Source organism: Thamnophis sirtalis, unplaced genomic scaffold (assembly GCF_051295495.1).
Source record: "Thamnophis sirtalis isolate CommonGarterSnake01/CBP01778 unplaced genomic scaffold, rThaSir2_p1.2 scaffold_1, whole genome shotgun sequence".
In the NCBI taxonomy this organism is placed as follows: Eukaryota; Metazoa; Chordata; class Lepidosauria; order Squamata; family Natricidae; genus Thamnophis; species Thamnophis sirtalis.
The window spans coordinates 155,535,963-155,552,176 of record NW_028261381.1 but is presented as its reverse complement, the minus strand read 5'-3'; the positions used below and the strand labels follow the sequence as shown (position 1 = coordinate 155,552,176).

Below are 16,214 nucleotides of genomic sequence, written 5' to 3'. Positions count from 1 at the left end.
TTGTGGTCGTAAGCCAGGGCTACCTGTACAATTCCCGAAGGAGTGCATTCATCGCCTGGAGCAATGCAAGAGGGAGGTTTTCCCCTGCATGTCAAAAATATTACCATATTTTTTGGAGTATAAGACACTTTCCCCCCAAAAAAGAGGGTGAAAATCTGGATGTGTCTCATACACTGAATACACCATTTTTGGCCTCCCGAAATCCCACCTCCTTTACAAAAATGGACATGCAGAGGTTTGGGAGACCTGCAAAGTGCTCCTGGGGGTTGGGGTGGGGGGAGAACAAGTGAAAAACGGGCCGTTTTTTGCTCGTTTTTGCCTCCCAAGCCCCCAGGAGCCCTTTGCAGGCCTCTCAAACTCTCTGCATGCCCTGTTTTTCACAAAAAAAAATGAAGAATGCAGAGAGTTTGGGAGGTCTGCAGAGTGCAAAACGGTTTTTAAAAATTGACCTCTTCAAAATCTTGGTGCATCTAATACTCCAGTGCGTCTTATACTCCGAAAAATATGGTAGTTAGTTTTATATATGACTAAAATCAATTGAGTCTCCATAGTTTTCGAACATTCTTAATTTTAAATGTAATTTAAAATGATAAATATAGTAAAATCATTTTTAAAAAATGGCTCCTGTGTCCGTGTTGACTCCTGGCAACTGCCTGGACAAATCCCTGCAGTTCTCTTGGCAAGATTTTGGAAGTGGTTTGCCATCCCTCCTAGGGCCAAGAGGATGTCACTGGCCCAAGGTCACCCAGCTGGCTTCTTGCCTAAGGAGGGATTAGAGCTTTCACAGTCTCTAGTTTTCTACCCTGGTTCCTTAACCACTACAGCAAATTAGCTCTTAAAATCATCACATCCTATCACATCACATCACAGGAAAGTAAAACAACGGGATGGCATTAATTCACCCTGGGCAACATTAGCTGTCAAAAGCCCCCTATGGAGCCGGGCTGCCACGAGGAGATCTTTAAAATAAATTATTTTGCTGATCTTAACAACCGGAGAGGTTTGTAATGGGAGATGCAAAGCCTCAAACAGGCCCAAAGGTGTTTAGATATTTGCAACTTGCAGTGAACAGAACATTGCAAGAAGATGAAAAGAATGTGTGAAATTCCAGAAAAGTGTTGAGGATAATTGAAAAAGAAGAGGGAAGGAAAAAGCAGGAGAAATAAATGGGGGGGGGGGCTTTTGGACAATGATGCTCTGGCCGTCTTCCTATCAAATGGATTTCATCAAAGAGCACCCCCCTTTCCTATGATATTCCGAAAGTCCATATCCATAGTAGGACAATCCACACACCTGTCAACCTCAACTTAATTTTGATGACCAATCTACACAGAGGGCAAAGCTCTGGCAAGTCTGTTCTTTTACAAGCATCTCCACTCCCCCCCCCCAATTGTATTAAGGGCCCCCCATTGTATCTGGATGCTGCCACACCAGTCTCAGCTGGCAGATCTCTTTTGCACACACGCTTCCTCATTACCATACCCCATGCTCAACAAGAGCTTCATTGTGAAGGGAAGGCAAATGAGGTCAGAGGTCACTAAACCCAAAATGGCTGCCCCCAAAGGCAAGCCAACAGATTGCAGCTAAGACAAAAGGGGACACTCTCTATGGATTCTGTGGACCATAAACCTCCTCCTCCTCCAGCCATGCCAGGTACTCTCATACAGGCAGTTATTGTTCTGCAGCTGGATGAGGGTCACACACATTAGGGAGGAGGGGGACGTCCTTGCCCATGCGAGATTCCAGGAATATATTACTTTGATAGACCCAAGCCTTTGCTAGCCCAAAGAACAGATGGCTGAAAGTTTCACAATGACCAAACTCAAAACCTACAGAAGCATCTGTGGTTCAGAATTCCTTAATGCAATCTTTCCTCCCTTCTTTCAGGGTTCCCTCTTTCCACCCGACCATCTGCCGCCGCACGACAGCCTTTTCTTCTCCCCCGGAATATATCATTAATTAAAACAATCAAATGCACAGATACCATGCTGCTATTTCGTGATGTCCAGGCACTTAGGCTTTAGACTCTGTGACACAAATCTAAAAATCATGCCCACTTGATGTAAAAACGCATCGACGTCTCTTGGTTGCACTGCACTTTAGCGAAATATAACTCTTGCTGATTCTGAAAATTCTTCAGACATACGGATATTTTGCATTTTGATACATTGAGTGAGCCATTCTTGATGCACGCTGACCTTGAGTTACATTTTCCTTTCAGCGGGGTTGTTAATCCCTAGCTAAATGAAGCCATTGTTTATGGCTGTCTCCAAAGAGAGAAAGAAAAAGCAAAGTTATCCCATTCCCCATCTCAGCAAAACCAGGAGTTCTTTAAGATCTTGTAGTCAAAAGGTCTATGCTTAGCTACAGGGTCGAAATGCCTACACTTAGCTCGGATTATTTATTTTGTAATAAACCTGTTATGGAGTTATATTCCAGATGCCCCAAGCAATCACAATAATGTGAAATGTGTGCAGCTTTTTAGAATGATAAAAAAGACAAAGTGCCTTTAAATGAAGCTCAGCTCCTATTGCACTAAAAAAAATAGCCCTGGGCTTCTCTATTGATCTTTCATCCAAGTATTAACCAGGCTGATCTTGCTTAATTTCTGAATCTAGACAAAGATATCCAGCTGTCTTGTACTCCTATTTTACAATCATAGGACACCAATCTCCCACCCAACGTCTTAAATCAAGTAAAAAATGTACACATTCAGCAAGATTAACAATTTAACAGTTGCATTTGACCAACATACTACACCAAATTATCTTTAAGCAAGATTATTTTTGGGGTGATTTTGCATGTTGTGCGTACTCAGCTCCTTTGGTTAGCATATGAGCCTGCGGAAAATATTGTGCCAACTCATACAATAGATCAGTCCAACAACCAATTAAACATGTTGTGCAAATTCATTCAAACAGTCTAATTGCTATGCCAAATCTTATAATTAGAGATTGTATATTTTAGGTTGCTGGCTCCTACAGCAAACAAGCAGAGGCATGGTTTTGTGCACTGAATTGTCTTGTGAGCTTTCCTGGTGACTTCTGTCTGACCACTGCAGTGCTAGGACAGCTGGACCTTATGGTAATTCTAAAAGACCTTGATTATGTTTCAGCAGCTGACAGCTGAGAGAGAGAGAGAGAGAGAGAGAGAGAGAGAGAGAGAGAGAGAGAGAGAGAGAGAGAGAGAGAGAGAGAGAGAGAGAGAGAAAGAAAGGGAGAGAGAGTGAAGGAGAGAGATCGAGAGATCTGCAAACATTTAGGGGAAAAATTCCTAATGATAAGAACAGTTTGACAATGGACCCAATTATCCAAGAAGATGATGAGTGTGTTCAAATGGAAACCAGGCACACATCTGTTAAGGATGCTTTAATTTGGATTTGAATTTGGAGCAAGGGTTTCTCAATGCCCTAATGGCCCTTTCCAACTCCACAATGGATGGATGGATGTGGTTGTAAAAAGACCATTCCGTCATTTATTTCCTTTTCTTACTCTTTTATTTGTTAGATTTATTATTTGCTTGATGTATAGCCTACTTTCTTCCAGAAACTCAAATCATATAGTGCATTCTGTCCTCCAGTTTTTCCCCCTTTTCAGGTAGGTTGGCTGAGAAAGAGTGTCTAGTCCTAAATCATATAGTAACCTTCCATTACTATGAGGAGACCATGGATCTCCGCAAACCTAGTTCAACATCTTCACTGGGACATCAGACTTACTTATGATTCAACTGCAGCAACTTAGTACTTGGCTGAAACAATATTTATGGAATATTCTTTTGGCTCAACTTTGTCTTTCCTAAAATTGCAAGAGGACTATGCTCAGTGGTTACAACTGTGGCCTTTGTCCAAAGATAATCTTTCCCATAGCTAACTGTCCATGGTCCATGTGCAGTTCCAGCAGTTCACTCTTGGCAGCTAATAAAGTTCTCTCTGAACGCACTAAGAATTCTCTTAGTTTGCTTCTGGGTCCTCTGGATGTTCCTTGCAAAGTAAGGCTGGAACTGCATTCCATTTTGAGGCAAAGGATAAGCACAAACAAGGCAAGAAGAAATTCACCATAAGTTTAAAAGTCACTAGTCATTGTCCTGGGCCATAGCTCCATTCATACTTGCCACCATTTTGTGAGTGCTCATCCTCCTTGAATTTTGGAGGTGCCTAGGAGCAGAACAAGACTTAAGATGGCAATTCCGGTACTAGTGACTGACCAGGACCAGGTTAGTTTTTTTTTTCCTAACTGTTGATTGCCTGTTGAAGCATTTACCAGTTTACCTTTTTTCTCATCAGCCGAAGGGGACAGTAGAGGATGAGATAGTTCAATGGTGTCATTGATGCAATGAATATGAATTTGAGCAAACTCTGGGAGACAGTGAGGAGGCTGGCATGCTATGGTTCAAGGAGTTGCGAAGAGTCAGACATGACTTAGTGAATGAACACATTTTCCTTATCAATTCTACCCAGTTTGAACAAGCAAGGGGGTCACATTATAGCTATAATTCACTTATGATTCTTCTGTCTGTGATGGCAAAGAAATAGTAGAAGAGAAAGCCATCACAGGGAATATTCCGAGGTGTTCTATGACTGAATACACTCCAAAATGAATCTCGGGTACCATTATGAAGTCTCTGCATCACCTTTATCAGAAGAATGACTGCATCACCTTTATCAGAAGAATTGTGTATATGTGCTTGTACACAAACATGGGTTAAAATATATGTGAGAATATCTATCTACTTAGAGAGAGAGAGAGAGCTGCTAAGATCAGTAATGTAACTTCCAATTCAAACAAATACTTCCTTGATCTCTCTTCATTAATGGGCATCACATTCCCATTGTACATGAGCCTCAAGCAGGAATGGAAGTACAGCCCAAGGGATCAATTCTCCCCACGCCACTTAGAGTGGACAACATCCTTGAACAATCTGCATTTGCACTGAAGGCTTGGTTTTTCCCTCCAGCCATTCTTCCAGTGTCCCTGACAAATGCTGGGTCATCATGAAAAATTTATAAATACCTGACCTGGGGCATTAACAAAAAAACAGTCCAGAGAAGAGCTAAGACCTTCCTCATCTGCTCCAACCTTTAAACTATTTGCTTTAGAATCTTGGCAATCTTTCAGTAAGATCTTGATATTTGCTAAGTTGGATGATTCTCTGGCATTTTGATTCTAGAAAGAAAGTTGGACAGCAACTAGATTCCATTTGTAATGTATTTTCTACATGAACAATTCTAATTTTAAACTTTTCACACTGAATGCGTTTGCATTTCAGGCATTTGGACTATTTCTACCCACTTGACCTGTAAAAAGAAGCAGCTGCGAGAGGAGAGAACTCCACTAGAAAATGGCAATTCTGCAGGTCACATAGATATTTGTGAAGAGTAAAATGACTTGCTCTTGTCTCTTGCTTCAGAGCAGCTCTCAAAACCTGAAAAATGTTAAGCAACACTTGAAATCCAGAAACACAAAAAAGCTGAACAATTTCTGCCAACAGATGTTAACCAAAGGCAGAAATCCAGAACACAGTGTGATGGGATGGGATGGAATTGACTCATCAAATTTAGGATGGAAGCAATATGATGAGCATACTGTGGATTGGAAAGAAAAAAATCTCAGAGAATAGTTGTCTTGTTAATTTTCAAAGAGCCTTCTGGTAAACAAATAATGAAATAGGCTTCTTGAAGACCAGAGATGAAGCAAATGTTTCTGGATTCTTCCTGCAGAAGTTTCTTCATTAAGAAAGTCATTCATTGGGGGGGGCAACAGAAGTTTGGGGAGCCAAGTGGGGCCAAAAATGTGGTAAGGGAATCAGTAGTTGGTTCTTAATTGCTTAACCAGGTTAAGACCTAGTGATAGCTTGCTTAACTTTAAATATGGTTTATTGAAAAGTGTGTAAATATGTGTGTTTGTAGGATTCTTTGCTACAGGAGTTTAGAGAGGAGAGGGAAATAATTCAACACTTAAGCTCGAACAATGAATAGAAACAAATCAAATGAAATTTAGCAGGGAGAAATGTAAATTTATGCATCTAGGCATGTTTAGAAAAATGAAAGAAACTTGTACCGGATGGGGAAAATGTCGCTCAAGAATAGCACACGTGAGAAGGATGTGGGTATACTAACAGATCACAAGCTCAACATCTCCCAAATATATAATGCAACTGCAAAGAAGATCAACAATATGTTGAAGAGCATCAAGCAAAGCATAGAATCTAGACATAAGTAGTAATTATCCCACCCAATTCTGCTTAATCAAGCTTTACTTGGAGCAGTGCATTCAGTTCTGCAAACTCTATTTTGAAAATGCAGATAAACTTGAGCAAGTCCATAGAAAGCTACCACAATGATGAAAGGACTGGAAACTAAGTCCTATGAGGAATGTAGGTATGTTAAAAGATCTAGCTATATTTATTTTGAGATGAGGACATTGAAATAAATATACCACCAGTCTTCAAATATCCAAGGGAATATTATATTATTTTGAATAAATTTATTTGCTACAGAGGGCAAGAGTAGAACTAATGGGATGAAATTTCTAGGCTGCAGATGCAGATTAGATTCAAGGACGAACGTCTTGACACTAAGAACATTCAATCAGTGGAATAGGTTATTGTAGGAAATGTTTTATTTCCTTCACTAGAGCTTTTAAACAGGCTAGAAAGCCATTTATCAGCAATAACGTAGTGAGTCCTGCAGTATGCAGCAAGCTGTACTTGAGGAACTCTTAGGTCACCTGCAAGTCTACGGCTATGTATAAAAGCAACCCTCCCACATTTGCAAAGTCCTAACACAATATTATTTTCTCAAGAGTATAACTGTGCCTCTCTTATGAAGTGGATCAGGATCCATGCAGACCTATGCCACTGTCGCCTGTGGGTTTTAAGATGCAACATAATTATGTTGTTTTAGTTCAACTTAAGTTTCTCTACATTTGCATTTTCTACTTCATTCTTAATTCCTTTTTTTTAAAGTTTTTTTTTCAATGTGCTTTTCCAGGGTGCCTATAAAGCCAGAAACTATAATGAGCTGCAGTATGAAGAGATGGACTTTAGGAACCAAAACTTTTGCCCCATTGTCCACAGCACTTCTTCTCAACTTCAGAAACTTTGAATTTATGCATGCTGGCTAGTGAATTCTGGGAGCTGAAGTATCTTAAAATGTCATAATTCTTGGAAGAAACATTAAAACGCTTTCCACACATGCACACAGAAGGATTTTCAATCTCAGATCCAGACTCCCTTCTCCCCATCCACTTGGCTTGCTTTTAAATCCTTACCTCATCACAGTCATTGTTGGAGAGGCGGGAGGAGAGGGCATCCTTGTTCAAAGGTTCAATCACTGTCACCTCTGCAAATTCTTCCACGGATTGCTGGAACTCTGGTAAGGATCGCCTCCCATAGCGCTTTCCATCCTTGATGTATTTGGGCTGGGCTTCAGGTGAAGAATCTAGAGATGAGATGGCATCCATGATGTTAAGAACAGAATAGACTTGGCTGTAGCCTGTCTGCAACAGCAAATAGTGTTTCTCAATCTTGCCCCCTTGAAGATGTGAGGACTTCAACTCCCAGAATTCTGAGAGTTGAAGTTCATACATCTTCAAGAGGTCAAGGTTGAGAAACGCCTGGTTAGATTTGTTCTAACCTAGGCTTCCCAAGAGCATGAAGCAAATTCCTGGTCCCAACAAAAAACCCTTTTATTAATTTACTGTGAATTCTGCTCATTCACTTCCAGCAAAGTCTTTCAAGGGAGGATTTATTTATAGTCACAGACCTTATCTGGATTGGAGAGATATCTGCCAAGCTGATATCTGCAAAACTTGGAAAGGAGAGTAGGGGAGTCACGAGCCAATTAAGCAAACTAATTGTCTCCTGCAAATTCCACTCCCCTTTTGCTTCTCTTTTATTTCCTCTGGGAGGGGCGATTCATCGTTCACCTGTGGCCTTAATCCCAAGCCAACCCCTGTTCTTTAGATGTTCCCTTCGTCTGGCAACTGCGCATGTGCACACTGGGAACAGGCTCCAGCAGTTCATCTGCCTCACTGATGTCTGACTCTGAAGGCAGCTGATAACTGGCATATGGCTCTGGCCCCCTCTCTGCCTTCGACGCAGAGCCCTCATCAGAGCCATCCCCAGACTCCAGGACTGGCCCATGTTCCTCCCCAACCTCCTTACTCCTCACAGCTCTGCTGGCTGCTGGCTGGCCACAAGAAGATTGCCAGAAACTGCTTTGAATTGCCAATCAACTTGATGGCCCTATAAAATTTATTTATTGAATATAAATAGATGAATGCATGCCTTTTGTTCACCTGGCAGCTTACAATTGGGTTGAACTGCAACACCTCTCATCCATAGTCAGAATAGTCATTGGGAAAATACCACACTAGAGAAAGTTATTCCAAGGTACCGATTTTGGTCCTATTTTCACAAGGGTGTTCACAAGATTTAGCTTTCTACTGCATGGTTGTAGTTCCCGTATTGATTTTTTCGGCACCCACCCTGCGGGTATCATTGTTTTATAGTGGAATGCCCTCCTACAGAATTACAAGTGGGGCAGAGCCTTGGCATGGTAAGTCGAATCTCTTCAAACGAAGAAGGATGATTTCTCCCTCTACTGTGCCATATTTTTTTTTATTTGAGGGAACATATCATACAGAAGAGCACTGAAAAAGGGTTCCACCACAAAACCGCGTTTGACTAAAGCGCGCTCGACGAAACCGTGTACCTGACGTCATCACAGCGCGACAAAAAAAGCACGCTGTGAACGCTAAAACTAAAATTAACCCCTAAACCTAAACCTAACCCCCCTAAACCTAACCCTAACCCTAACCCTAACCCTAACCCTAACCCTTAACCTAACCCTAAACCTAACCCTTAACCTAACGCTAAACCTAACCCTAACCCTTAACCTAACCCTAACCCTAACCCTTAACCTAACCCTAAACCTAACCCTAAACCTTAACCTAACCCTAACCCTAACCCTAAACTTAACCCTTACCTTAACTTGAATCGGCTTGCTTTCAAAGCGCTTTTTAAAGCGCCCTTTTTTTCTCCGCAGTCGCTGTTGTCGCGCTGCTGATGACGTCAGCGACGCGGTTTAATCGGGCGCGCTTTAGTGGACCGCGGTTTTGTCGTGCCATGCTGAAAAAGAATATTGCTTTTGCTGCTGTAGTAAATCTCGCACAAAATTTAACTTCTGGAAAATCACAATCCCAGACACGTCTAATGAGTGCTTCATCACCTACACTATCAAATAAGCAGTAAAAATGCTAATGCAAATATTTATTCTCTTCTGGCCCTTCTTTTTTATGCATTCTTGCCACTAACTCATGAACTGTCACTTCTTCACAACAGCTGCATTGTAGGGGACTTTCTGAGGGAATCTTCCTTCCTCACAGCTTTACTTTATTGGATGTCTCCTTGTGTCATCTGCCAGTCAAAATGTATCACCTCCTCTCTCTTCAAAAGGGTCAGATGGTGAGTGTAGGGGAAACTCATTGATTCTAGGCATTTAAGTCTCTCATAATGAGAGATACCAGGAAATCATTTCACAATACACCAGTTTACAGTGTGAAATATATGTTCTGTAAAGATACTATTTTAGTGCTTATAGCTCATTCTGTGTTGCAAAAGGACCTGTCGATATTACAGAATAGCTGCTCTGAAATTCAAAATTGAAAAAAAAAAAGGGGGGATCTTGGGGGAAAAAGACATGGAAGAAAGGGAAAGAAGTAAAATAAACAAGAGTGAATGCAGAGCAATTTCAGGAAGATAATTTTTGCCGGGTTTGAAAAAAGTCAGTAGATAATCCCTCAACAACAAAAAAGAGAGGTGGAAGCTGCTTGGAAAAGAATGAACACAATCAGGCTAAAAGAGTGTCATAGAATTGAACTGAACTATGAATTAGTACTATGTGAATACTGATTAAATATATGAGTGACTGGTATGAAAGAAATACACTGAAATAGCTTGGTTGTACACAATGGCTGAATGAATGAAGATCAAATCATCAAACAGGTATATGAAAGAAAAGTAATTGATCGAGGAAGGACAATTGAAAAATTCAAGACTGAAAATTGTTGATGAGATTCTGATAAAGAAAAATGAGAAGTTGAAAGAACAAAGTGATGTATGAATATGGGGAAAGCAAGCATGATTGGCAAGATTGCTTAGGAATAGTATGGTAAATTATATAATGAATGCCATTGCTGTAAAATAGGTATAGTTGGATTTCCTTTCCTTTTTTTCTTATTTCATACATTTAATTTCTTTGGCTTACTATTGTTTACCCCTTTTCTGTATTTCACATATCATTGCTGATTCTGAAGGATTATATATCTCAAACAAAAGACAGAGGTACATGGTGTTACATTACGCTACACTACATTATACGTTATAATAATAGACTAGATCTACGTACATATACATCTGAGTGAGATAAAAGGCAGTATTATACTCTCTTTGTCCATGTAGCAACCACATCTTTCATCAGTGCTGCTGATGGGACAGCATATTTATGTACTGTATGTGTATGCAACTCCCCCTCCTTTTATTGGTAACTCAAGGCAAAAGACACCTAATACTCCTTCCTCTTCCTCCCCTAAACAACAACATTGTGAGGGAAGCTGGGCTGAGGGAGATTGACTGGCCTAAAGTCACCCAGTTGGCTTTTGTGCCTAAGGTATGACTTCTTCTGACTTAGGCTTCCCAAGAGCATGAAGCAAATTCCTTGTCCTGACAAAAACCCCTTTTATTAATTTACTGTGAATTCTGCCCATTCACTTCCAGAAAAGTCTTTCAAGGGAGGATTTACAGTCACAGACCTTATCTGGCTTAGAGAGCTGACAGGCCAATATCTGCAAAACTTCTGCAAACTCCACTCCCCTTTCGCTCCTCTTTTATTTTCTCTGGGAGGGGCCATTCATTGTCCATCTGTGGCCTTAGTCCCAAGTCAACCCCTGTTCTTTAGCTGTTCCCTTGTCTGGCAACTCTGCACATTCCCACACTGGGAACAGGCTCCAGCTGTTTGTCTGCCTCAATGATGTCTGACTCTGAAGGCAGCTGATAACTGGCATATGGCTCTGGCCTCATCTCTGCCTCCGACACAGAGCCCTCATCAGAGCCTTCCCCAGACTCCAGGACTGGCTCATGTTCCTCCCCAACCTCCTCACTGTCTGAACCTGCTGCCACTGTCTGAACCTGGCTGCTGGCGGGCCACAACATGACTAGAACTCAGTACCTCAAGGTTACTAGGCTGGTGCCTTAACCACTAGAGAAAACCGACTCTCGCTTCTTGCAAGTATGATACATCATTACTACTTTCATGAATCTGCTGCCTGAGGCAAGTCCCCCTCTTTATCAAATGGTGGGACTCATTTTAACCAACAGTTTCATCCGACATCAGACATTAAGATCTTATCCAGGAACCCCGGAAAGCTTCTGTCTTTTTGGCATTAAGCAAATACATTTTTATTTACTCAATCCTTTAATCTCCCATCTGCTCTAAACCTTTTAGTCTTATTTTTAGCATTTAATTGAGATTTGCATAAATTCTAAATGGCACTGACAGCTCCGACCCATAAAAAAGGGGAGATAGTAAAGTTTTATTAAACATGACAACGCAAAGGGAAAACTGACGATGGTGTTAAGATGGCTGCAGTCTCAATTCCAGCGGTTGTATAAAATATCAAAATGTATGAGCTACTTCACCAAAAAGAATGTATTTTAAAGTACACTGAATACACATCCATATTTACACGTATACCAGTGATTTTATGCCATGTACTGTGGTTGTACTGATGATTAAGATGTGATTCAAAATTAGATGACGTTTCATTTTTAGAGAATTCGGATGAAGGCTGTCGGGATTTAAAGCTAAGTAGCAAGAAGCATGTTCAAGCACACCGAGGAACATACGAGGGGCTCATATCCAACCTCTTCATGTCATCTTGAATACCCTTTCTATATAGAGTCTGCTCAAGACCTTGTTAGTGGAAATGTATTCTTTAGCTTAGCTATGCAATGAATTATAAAATACACAGGAACAGAAATCCTTTGATAACCCCCTTCTCATTTCCCCTGGATTTCTACCCCATCCATCCATATTGCAAACCCTGGGGAATGCAAGCGGGCGCTTGTGTTTGAAGAAGGCAATTTTAACAAGGTTTCCTGCAGCTGGGAGCCTGGGCATAAAAGCCATAGGATGAAACACAGAGATAGGAAAAATCAGAAACGAGTCGAGCTGATTAAATAAAGACCCAGAAGAACAAAAGCAAACCTTACCATTACCATTAAAGCTGGGCTGCTGGGAACTGCTTCCCTACCACTATCATCTCTGGCATGTTAGCAATGGCAAGTTCTCTCTGTGTCCCATTCCTTTTTTCCCCCACCTTGCTTTAGAGAGAAACTTATTAGGATGGTAGAAGGGATTCAATAGATATGTAAGGGAGACTACAGAATTAGATCTGCTTCAAAGCTTTCTAGGTTTTATTCAGTGAATATACAGTACACAAAAACTTACAAATGATGCCAACATGCCCTTAATAATTATCACACTTGGACACATTATCTAGATTAATGCTTCAAATTAAGTCAAGATTTTTTAAAGCTACAAGTTGTTCAAAAAGTCATCAAGATCTCGTTCGGAATTACCGCTAAGCCACTGAACCAATCTTGTGGCTTCATACAAAGTTTGAAATCAGTCACAACATAACCCACATCAATAGACAGGTATCTTCCACATAATTTGTAAACTGCACAAAGTCACCTGGGTAGCAAACCAATTTAATAAATACAAATAATAATTATTTTTATAAATAAAATAAATAAAAATAATAATAATAGCTACCGGGCAGTGGGTTATGTGTGACTGGTTCCAGTCTTTGGATGATGCCACAGTACTGGTTCGATGGAATAAGTGAGCCCCACCTATTATGGCTCAGCTGGCATTTAAACAAATTCTACACGGACAAGAGTTTCCTTGCTTTGAGTTGGGTGGCCATATAGATGTCATTAATAAATACACTGATGCAGAGGTTCTCCAAGAAACTCTGAATTAATGCCCAGTATATGAAAGCCCAATGAAGAACACACCAGGGAATAGGCTGAAAAAACTTTTATTCTGCACAGAAAAAAGGACACAAGGAGATCTCTCCCAAAATTTGTGTGTCTCTCACCTTTTTGCCCACAATTTTTATAATGGACAAGAAGCATTGAGTTACACTCCCGTGTTAGTATCCAATAAGGGGTTGTTTTTGCCCCACTTAGCAAGTTACAGTTACATTAATCAGCCATTTTATACGGGGCTTTGTCAAGCAATTCAAGCAAATCCTTCCCATACATTCTATAGGAAAATAATTTCTCAAAGCACAATTTCCCTTTCCTATATCTAGGTTCCTTTTTCCTTCTGCATCTATCTTGTCCCATTATATAGTTGGGGTTGTGTGTCTGCAAGCAGGAACATAGACCATAATATATCAGAGTTGGAAGGGACCTTGGAAATCTTTTTTTTTAATAAATATTTTTTATTTCCATTTTCATAACACACACTCACATGTATACTATACATAGCCCGTATCATATAGTATTAAATAATAATTACATCAGTTCCTCTTGTCAACAATACCCAGAAAAATAGAAACCCATTATAGCTCTTCTGCTCTCCATACACCTCTTTCTTCTACCTCCCTCCAACTTTCTATCTTCCCTCCATCATCCTTTCCTACTCTACTTCCCCTTCCTTTCTACTGCTCCTCTCTCTACAATCCACTCCTCCTTATCTGTCTCATCTTCCCCCCTTACCCTCTCTCCTATCCTTCTCTTCCCATCTTTCTTCTCCCTTCTGTTTCCCACTCCTCCTCTTCTAGTCCAACTCTCTTCTCAAGTAGGAGAGCCTATACCAGAGGTGGTATTCAGAAGGTTCTGACCTGTTCTAGAGAACCAGTTGCGGAAAATTTGAGTAATTCGGAGAACTGGTAAATACTACCTCTGACTGCCCCCACCCCCATTTATTCTCTGTCTCCTGAGTCCCAGCTGATCGGGAGGAAATGGGGATTTTGAGGTAACCTTCCCCTGGAGTGGGGAGGGAATGGAGATTTTACAGTATCCTTCCCCTGCCACGCCCACCAATCCATGCCATGCCCACCAAGCCACGCCTATATAACCGGTAGTATTTTTTTTTTTAATCCCACCACTGCCCTGGACAGTTGGCTGTCCAGTCTCTTCTTAAAAGCCTCCAGTGATGGGTCACCCACAACTTCTGAAGGCAAGCTGTTCCATTGGTTAATTGTTCTCACGGTCAGGAAATTTCTCCTTAGTTCTAGGTTGCATCTCTTCTTGATTAGTTTCCATCTAATGTTTCTTGTCTTGCCTTCAAGTGCTTTGGATAATAGACTGACTCCCTCTTCTTTGTGACAATCCCTCAAATATTGGAATACTATCACTTCTCCCCTAGTCCTTCTTTTCACCCTCGCACATATGTGCTAGTCATTCCTGACTCGGGCGGGGGGGGGGCAGTGATCATCTTCGTTTCAAAGTCGAAGAACCAGCACTGTCCGAAGACGTCTTCGTGGTCATGTGGCCGGCATGACTAATATATAATGACTAGTAAAATAGGAATATTTCTAATACTGGGCTTGGTTTTTCCAACCTTCCCTTTTCTAGGCCTTTGTGTATACTGAAAGTGTTTATTTTTAACCTTACATATAACTAGGATTACAATTATAATAAAATTAATTATTTGGAGTAAGTCCTTGGGTATCACAGAAGAGTACTAGATGTTTTGAAAAGGTAAAAAGGGATACTGAAAGAGTGAAAGGAAGGAGAGGATTATTTTTCTAGGCCTCTCTTTCCTCCTGACCAAGACTGAGAGGGAGGCTGGCACAAACAGGAAAGCCTACCACCCTCCCCTCCTTGTGGCTTTTGTTAAATATAGATTTTCTGTCTTAAAACTGAAATGTGGGACCCCAAAGATCATTCAATGGACGGGGGGGGGGACGGACCCTCCTTGATGTCAGAAGCCTTGGGCTCCTGCCAGCATTGCAGCTGGAATCTAGCTGAGATCAGAGGCAATTGTGGTGTGGGGTGAGGTGGGGGGGCTTGTGGGCTCAAGTGCATGAAATCAGATCTTAGTTGGGGAATTTTTGTGGGCTTCCACCCAGCTGATTGACTACACCCCTCAAGCAGCCATTGCTGGAGGCTATGCTTTGTTATGTATCAGCATTCGATGCCAAGGCTTTTCCATCAGGACAGCCCCCACCCTCCGATATTAACTATCTCCACATACTCAGCTTTGGGGGGATGGGGTGGAGGCCGAGCAGCTGTGGGGGGAAAAAAAGCTCTTGATTTCTGAGCTAGCCAGGGTCTGGCCATGAAATATTTATGCCCATCCCGCCGAGCGATGATGAGCTTCACATTGCTTTTATTTCTCTTTTATCTTTTAAAAAATCCCTCAGACAGCAGTGCCAGAGATTATAAAACAGTCATACGTTTAAAAGGTATTTTATTTATTCATAGCTTTGATTGGTTTGCTTGCCAGATTTTTCCCAGAGTGGCTTTTCGGGGATAATGCAGCTTTTCCAAACCTGGCACTCAGCCGCGCGGTGAGCCCCAGGAGGACCAGCGTGGCTTTTTTCTACACTGGCTGGGAATCCTACCAGCTGTATTGTCAACACACCTGGAAGAGAGGCAGGATGGGTAAGGCTTCCTAAAACCAACAAGAGATTCTCCTGGAAGCTGCTGAAATGTTTACTCTCCGTAGCAATTAACAGGACAAACGGAAGTAAGAAAATGCAGGGAATCCTGAACTTATGACCACTATTGAACCCAAAATTTATGTTGCTGAGCAAGACAGTTGTTAAGTGAGGTTGGCCCCATTTTATGACCTTGCCACAGTTGTTAAGTGAATCACTGCAGTTGTTAAGTTAGTACCACGGTTGTTAAATGAATCTGGCTTCCCCATTGACTTTGCTGATCAGGTGGTCAGTAAAGGTGATTGCATGACCCCGGGACACTGCAACCATCATACATGCCTGCCTCACGTGATCATGATCACATGATTAAAACTCAGGTGCTTAGCAACTGGCATGTTTGTATGTCCCAGAGTCATGCGATCACCTTTTGCAACCTTCTGACAACAAAGTCAATGGGGAAGCCAGATGCTACAATGGTTGTAAATGTGAAAAATTGTCATAAGTTACTTTTTCCTTGTAACTTCGGACAATCACTAA

At 41.3% G+C, this 16,214-nt stretch overlaps 1 protein-coding gene across 8 annotated transcripts in view; it reads right to left on the bottom strand.

The window, feature by feature from the left end:
- NIN (ninein) overlaps window positions 1-16,214 on the bottom strand; it is a 144,092-nt gene that overhangs the window by 75,814 nt on the left and 52,064 nt on the right. For all 8 annotated transcript variants that reach the window (XM_087728676.1, XM_087728685.1, XM_087728710.1 and 5 more), the window contains exon 4: window positions 7,269-7,438. In XM_087728676.1, coding sequence (XP_087584802.1) covers window positions 7,269-7,438 — 170 coding nt within the window. The remainder of the gene's footprint in view (window positions 1-7,268; window positions 7,439-16,214) is intronic.